Source organism: Berghia stephanieae, chromosome 4, assembly GCF_034508935.2.
Source record: "Berghia stephanieae isolate SIO BIC M18660-M18661 chromosome 4, UCSD_Bste_1.3, whole genome shotgun sequence".
In the NCBI taxonomy this organism is placed as follows: Eukaryota; Metazoa; Mollusca; class Gastropoda; order Nudibranchia; family Aeolidiidae; genus Berghia; species Berghia stephanieae.
Genome location: NC_088363.1, coordinates 77,137,596 through 77,145,095, shown reverse-complemented (window position 1 = coordinate 77,145,095; position 7,500 = coordinate 77,137,596). Strand labels below are relative to the sequence as shown.

The 7,500-nt window shown below is 35.2% G+C and overlaps 1 protein-coding gene across 2 annotated transcripts in view; it reads left to right on the top strand.

The window, feature by feature from the left end:
• Positions 1-7,500, top strand: part of LOC144971288 (uncharacterized) — an 18,657-nt gene that overhangs the window by 6,346 nt on the left and 4,811 nt on the right. For both annotated transcript variants that reach the window (XM_078911905.1, XM_078911903.1), the window contains exons 3-4: positions 4,923-5,037; positions 5,577-5,664. In XM_078911905.1, coding sequence (XP_078768031.1) covers positions 4,998-5,037; positions 5,577-5,664 — 128 coding nt within the window. In that variant the 5' untranslated portion in view covers positions 4,923-4,997. The remainder of the gene's footprint in view (positions 1-4,922; positions 5,038-5,576; positions 5,665-7,500) is intronic.

The following is a 7,500-nucleotide window of genomic DNA, read 5'->3' as shown; positions in this document are numbered from 1 at the left end:
TACCTCTTTCGAACTCTAAATGATTCTCTCTTTCGTTCATTCACATGCAAACGCACACGCACATACATACACACACACACACACGCACATACACAGATATACAAACATACTCACACACATGGACGCGAGTGTCCAATCAAACATTACACTCGCCAGTATAAAACACATTCATACCCCCCCCCCCCCTTCTTCGTCCTTCTCTCTCTCTCTGTATGTGTGTGTGTGTGTGTGTGTGTGTTTGTGTGTGTGTATATCTTCTCTCTCCTATTGTTTCTACACTCAACCATGACATTCAATCCTACTCAATAGAGACATATACATTTATGATTCAAGACATTTGACTTCATTCACTCGCATCAGTGAAAACGCAATATTAAAATCATAGCTAGCATCGGAATTTATTCATCTATATTTATTCATCTATTTTTTTGGGCTAGAATGAGTGAAAGAATAAGATGTACAGTGAACAAAATTCGATTTAAAATGCAAAACCCTAATTAAATTTCAGACTTTAGGCGGGCACATCTACTACTAGACTATAAGTGTTTTGAGACGCATTTTGAATGCAACATAATAACTATCTATTCGTCTATCTATCTGTATCTATATCTTTGTGCACAAGTAAAAAGCGCCGTCTTCTTACGACGTTAAAAACGTAATTATTTTAGACAATAGACAATGAGTTCAGTTTTTCATCAACACTTGAATTTTAAATTCTTTGTTGGTCAACCTAACATCCCGTTTATTGAACGGCATCTATGTTATATATAATATATATATATATATATATATATATTATATTATATATATATATATATATATATATATATATATATATATATATATATATATGGTTGAGGGGTGTTAGTTGGAACCACGTAGAATGACCGAACAGTTTCTTTATATAATATATAATATATATATATATATGTATATAATATATTATTAACGAATAAACGATTAAGCAAATGATTGATCCACGGGAGGTAAAAGTGATATTGTAACTGTAGAAAGCGAATCAATAATATGAATACACGTTTTGGGCACTGTTTATATTACATGATGTGCGTAGGTGTTCATATAATGTTCACATTTGAGATCCATCCCCTCACAACGGTATTGATTCGGGATGATAAAGGTTGGGGGTTTTTTTCTATTAAAAAAATGAGAAGGCTAACTTTTCAAGCTTTATTGAGAAGAATGTATATAAACTTTTAACATGACAAAAATCTGTGTACATTTCACACTTCTTGTCACTTTAATCTTTAACTCTATCCTATACAACCACCGTGCGGCTATATGGTTTTATGGTATGACACTCGCTTTCGGATCGGAAGGTCCTGGGTTGATGCCTCGTTCGGCTCATAGTTTAGTCATTGGAAAAGGTTCTTTACTCACATTCTCTTACCGTACTCAGGTGTAAAATGAGTAATTGGCCCCACCAGTGTTGTCTCTGGTCTCATCCAGGCACCAGCACAGGATCCCACTAAGAGGAACACACTCAAATGTTTATACGATACATAACTAACAATACATATCAGAGAGCCGATTTACAAGGAAAAAATATTATCTCCAAAAACTATAACTATATATTTGACTGTTTCCCTCCAAGTCAAAGACTCCAGCCAGGACTGGGACAAAACTAAGTAATATCATTCCAAGACAACCAAGAAAGAAACTCGAAAAAACAGATATAAGAGGATAGAAGACAGCGTGGCCTCCTGCCCACCATGAGAGCTGAAAGGACCCCGCCCAGATACTTATGGTTAAAGCTTATTTTCAGCTTCTGGCACCTAAACACACTATACTACATTCACCTCTCAAGTAAATCATTAAATCGATCTATGTCTTTAAATTTAGTCTTCAAATTTAATTTATAGCAATAGGTAAACCCCGATGTAATACCGCTTTGAGTCAGTGAGTCACAATTTGCCAAGACTTGGACGGAATATTTTGTAATTTCAAGCAACTGCTAGACTGTAACCTAACTGTACTCCTGGTGTGAATGTAATACGTCACCTATTATTATAATGTTAATAGAGGGAGAGCTAAAAATAATGATGTATGAACACATAATCGACCGATATCAAGTTATGTTTGTACATATAAAGAAATGGCTAGTGTGCTTGATATTTTTAGACCATGACTGGGACACCCGACCGAAAAATGGGACACCCGACCTTTCAGTGTGGATAAAAAATTATTAAACGGTTATCATAACTTTTAACTCCTGGCTAATGGGATCGCAAATTGCTTGAACTTTGACCTGTAAAATTGTTATTGTTTTTCTTTCGTTAGTTCCGTTGATGGAATGATATGATAAGGGCAACTGAGAAAAATTGTGAGTCTAGTACTTCATTCTAATTATCCAATGTCTAAACGCATTCAGGGTTATCCTGTGAATACTTACTTATCTCTATGGACCGAATTACGTGTTTGTCAAAGTATGATATGATGTATTCTATATAATCAATGTTCCTCATAGAATGAAACGAATTTACTATTTTGATCAAATAAAAAAAAAAAAAAAAACAAAACAATGATATAGTCTACACAGACCTGAATTCCTCATTGTGAGCTTCGAGTACGTTGAAAAATAATTCGCGACAATCAATTGTGTCCTTTACATAAATGTTCCATTACATAACATGTAATGATTCATATAATGCTATATTAGGACATTCTTGTAAAGAATTCATTAATTATACCTATAGATTAAACTTCTTTGCGAAAAAATTCACTGCAGCGATCACGAGAGACACCTAAACCGGTCACTTGTGCTGCTCACTTTTGTAATAGACACCTGTCTCCATATCTCTCTCTCTCTCCTCTCCTCTCCTCTCTCTCTCTCTCTCTCTCTCTTCTCTTCTCTCTCTCTCTGGTCACCTTCTCTCTTCTTTCCTCTCTAACCAACAAAACACACCCATACACATACTCTCCCGCCCCCTCTCTCTCTCTCTCTCTCTCTCTCTCTCTCTCTCTCTCTCTCTCTCTCTCTCTTTCTTTCCTTTCTACTTTTGTGACCGTGGCAACCTTTGTAAACAACCGAAATTGCTTCCGTTATCATACCTTTGCTAAACTGTTCTCGTGTTACAAACATGTGGCGTTCATAGCAAAATGTCATCAGTCCATCACTGTCTAAAAAGAAATGTTCTAGAGTCAAAACGGTAATAGTAAAGGGCTTTAATTATTTTAAAACTAAATTTAGATAGGCCTTAAATATTCAAGATAAAAATGTTTTTACGTGATGAAATGCGTTTCTCACTTGTTTTAAGAATGAACGATATTAATCATAAGTACTCATGTATATAGAAATATTAATTTAAAGTATAATATGCGATGTTAAATGGAAATATGTCTCAAAGACAACATTGCGACCCGACCAATTTTCATTTCTAATAGCTATAGGATACAGTACTGTGATATTTCAGGTGGAGATTAAATTTTTTATGAAAGAAAAATTTCTGTAATAATTCTCCACATCACACGAGCTTTTTACATAAGTTGTCAGCTCCTGCACTCACAGAATCGCCCCATTAATTAGAATTAAATTATATAGTGGTCTGCAAATCCTATGATTTCCCCGTTACATATTACATGGACATGTTTAACAACAATGATTAATGGCTCGAATAGATGTCTAAGGAAACAATACAATACAATAAGTAATGAATAAAACCAGTTTCAATCCCACTTTATAGTTGACAATAAAAGTAAGTCGGATTTAATCTGTTTTAAATAATATGGTACGTATTTACATGTTTTAACTGTTTAATTCATCACTGGTCACTAACAAAGGAAAAACCACAATGTTTTTGTAGTGTTGTGATTCTTAGCTTGGTGGCAGCTGAGGTCCTTAGTCGAACTGGCCGTTTCTCAGGTCTTGCTTGTAAGAATGCCGTTTGAAGCAAAGATGGAGTTGGACAGCTCTTGCTATGCCCGTGCTAGGAAGAAATGGAAATCTGGTTTGTTATGAATATAAACAGGAGTGCCCTCAGACAGGCTTAGCGACAGGGTCTAAAGTCGGCCCTAATAACAGGTTCAAATAGTGTAAATGGCTAAACAAGCCTAATGATATTTAATTCAAATAGTTTAACACTTGAACGTGACACGTGTAGACTCATGAATATTTTAAGTAACATATTTATAATGCTAACGCCCAGATAGCATGAAGTAAACAAATGCTAGGTACTCTGGCCTCAAGAAGTACTGAACTGCATCAGATAAATACACTAGCTAAACCATGGTGTTGAAAAATATGTTCACTTTACATGTAACCAAGTCATAATGATATCATGCATATCAACCTCATAAGAATAGAGACGTAAAGTATGCAGATAAAGCTGTTGATACAAACTGTAGATTAGAAAGAAATTTAAGAAAGTTAACTCAATGTAATCCACTCACCCATTATTAATGAGTATCACACCACTGAACATGATAAAAACACGTCTGTTCTTTAATATATTTTTTGTGGAAGAAGGGGTAATGTTTTAAGTGGCAGGTTTTTTTATAAGACTAGCTTTTGCTGTTCATTACAGGGATGAGTTTTTGTTTTGAAGATAAGGTGGTGGGGCGTGTCTTCCAGATGTTCACACTTAATTTTACATTGTCCGGAATTGCCGGGGTTTGAGTGATGAAGGTAGATTAGAGTTTTCTCTCTCATGTAGGTGGGACGTTTTTGAACCGGAAGAGACGTCACGATCTCTGCTTCTCATTGGCAATTAAGATAGCAATGGCGAGTGTCAAAAAAGGATCAAGAAAATGGATCTTTTATAAATAATAGTGTTATAAGTAAGGGTAAACGTATTGAAAACATTGTGAAATCAAGAATAACTCCTATGAATATCACACATCTGAAAAATACTATCAAGTAATTAGATATTAATACATTTTTTAATTGACTTCGTTGCTTTATCCAGATAAGGTAATTTCTACTCAAGGCCGGTTCTATGAGGTTTCTGTGGGATCATGAAAAAGGTGGTTAATTGGACGCAATGACCTTCGTATTGCACCTTCCGATTCTTGTTATTTCTGGTAAGTAATAATAATAATATTTAACATTTATTGATGCTATGCGTTTAGGCAAAATACTCACAACATCCGCCAGCTGGATATAAGTACCAACACACACAATAAAACAAAACAAAACAAAACAAAACAACCCCCCATTCCGCCCCCCCCCCCCAAAAAAAAAAAAAAACCCCAACATATTATGTATAACCTTAAACGTTTATAGTCTGATTGATATAATTTAGTGAGAACTAATCATTAAAATGGCTGGTCCTCGTCTTGCAAAATAAAAAAATCTCAAATCTGGGACTTCGTCTGTTTGTCTTTATTTTGTGATGGAAGAGATGGTGGGTTGTGTGAAGATAGTGGTGGTGGTGGGGGTGGTATGATGATGATGATGATGATGATGATGATGATGATGATGATGATGATGATGATGATGATGATGGTGATGAGGGAAACAATAATATGCAATGACTTGTTTAAATAGTCTTTTTCTCTCTTTCATTACGTTGGAAAAAAACCAACAACTACATTATGTATCATTGTTTTCAATCTCATAGTGATTTGTTATATTGGGTGCAAAGCTGCTTTTGACTTCCAAGTAGATGGACGAAAAGTAACTATGTCCTCAAACACTGTCAAAGAGAGGTAAATGCTCATCCTCCATATCCTCCCCCTCCTCATGTTCTTTCTCCTCCTCCCCTTCACCTTCTTCTCCTCCTCCTACTCCTCCTCTTTCTTCTTCTTCTTCTTCTTCTTCTTCTTCTTCTTCTTCTTCTTCTTCTTCTTCTTCTTCTTCTTCTTCTTCTTCTTCTTCTTCTTCTTCTTCTTCTTCTTCTCTTCTTCTTCTTCTTCTTCTTCTTCTTCTTCTTCTTCTTCTTCTTCTTCTTCTTCTTCTTCTTCTTCTTCTTCTTCTTCTTCTTCTTCTTCTTCTTCTTTCTTCTTCTTCTTCTTCTTCTTCTTCTTCTTCTTCTTCTTCTTCTTCTTCTTCTTCTTCTTCTTCTCTCTTCTTATCTTCTTCTTCTTCTTCTTCTTCTTCTTCTTCTTCTTCTTCTTCTTCTTCTTCTTCTTCTTCTTCTTCTTCTTCTTCTTCTTCTTCTTTTATTCCTCTTCAAAACGCCGAATCTTCACAATGATTATTGAACGATGTGGTCATTCATGATTACTGTCGAGCTTCCTATGACGTCACTGCTTTATTATTGATTTTACTTACATTGATTTGTTGATTGGAAATATTTTATTCATGTATGAGTTATATTGGCAATTGCCTAAAAATAAACCTTTGAATGTATCTATTGTAAGGTAATCACCATCTGAAGTATCCAATTCTCTAGTGCAGCATTGCATTCTCTCCCTTAATCTTATTGTTGTATAGATAGTATAGATAGTATGCAGATGACGTCATTCAGGCCTTTGTTATTGTTTTTGCCATCCGCGTTTGTGAGTTGTTCTCACTAAACTGTATTAACCAGACTATAAAAGTTCATGGTTACACAGAGTTTGTGTGTTGGTCTGTTATACTTCCGGATGGCAATGTTGTGAACTCCTTGGCCAAGCGCATTCTATCTATACGCTTGGCTAAGAAGCTCATAACATTGCCATCCGGAAGTATAACGGAACAAATCACAAAACTGTGTGTAACCAAGAACGTGTATAATCTGGTTATTACTGATTAGTGAGAAGTGCTCATAAACGCGGATGGCAAAAAAGAATAACAAAGACCCGAATGACGTCAACTTCATTCTATCTATAGGTCAACACAACTATCACTTCTACCTCTAATCCTTTGTGTGACAATACTCCTACCAAACCTATCCAAAGCAATCATTTATCAATGAAAACTCATCAACTACTCTGCTGTCCAAATGAAAAGCAAAGTATCTACAATAAAACTGAAAAACGTGAAAAATACCACTCATCTTGTAAAATAGGATATACGTTTATGCTGGTCTCTACACCCTCCCTTTCTATGTCTATGAAATATACTTTTTAAAAAGTTTACCCTAAATAATTTACTTCTAACATCAGTTGGTTAGATGATCTCCAACTTGTCAAAAGTCTCAAACCTGAGTCTTCTCTGAAGTATCAGATTTGGATTTTTTGACAAGCTGGAGATCTGATTTTCCGTCTCAATCAATGGACGACATTTGTAGTTAGTTTTCTGGACAAAACGGAAATATTTTGTCGATGTTCGACCCCCCCCCCCTCCCCCCTTTGTAAAATAATTATGGCTTCTGTCAGTTTTAACCAGTTTTGTTATCCGAAATATATTTCCAAAGTTCATCCTGGTTTCTATAGCCCGAAAACAACAATAGCAATTGCATGCTATTTTCGTATAGTACGCTAGTTTATCGCAAATTACACAGTATTTAGAATGATTTAATATAGAAAGCATTATAATTCATTTTTAATATATTACCTTACTTTACCGGAGTTCCGTCTCCCTACAGAGGTTGAATGTCATGGAACGCCATTTTTCTCGTT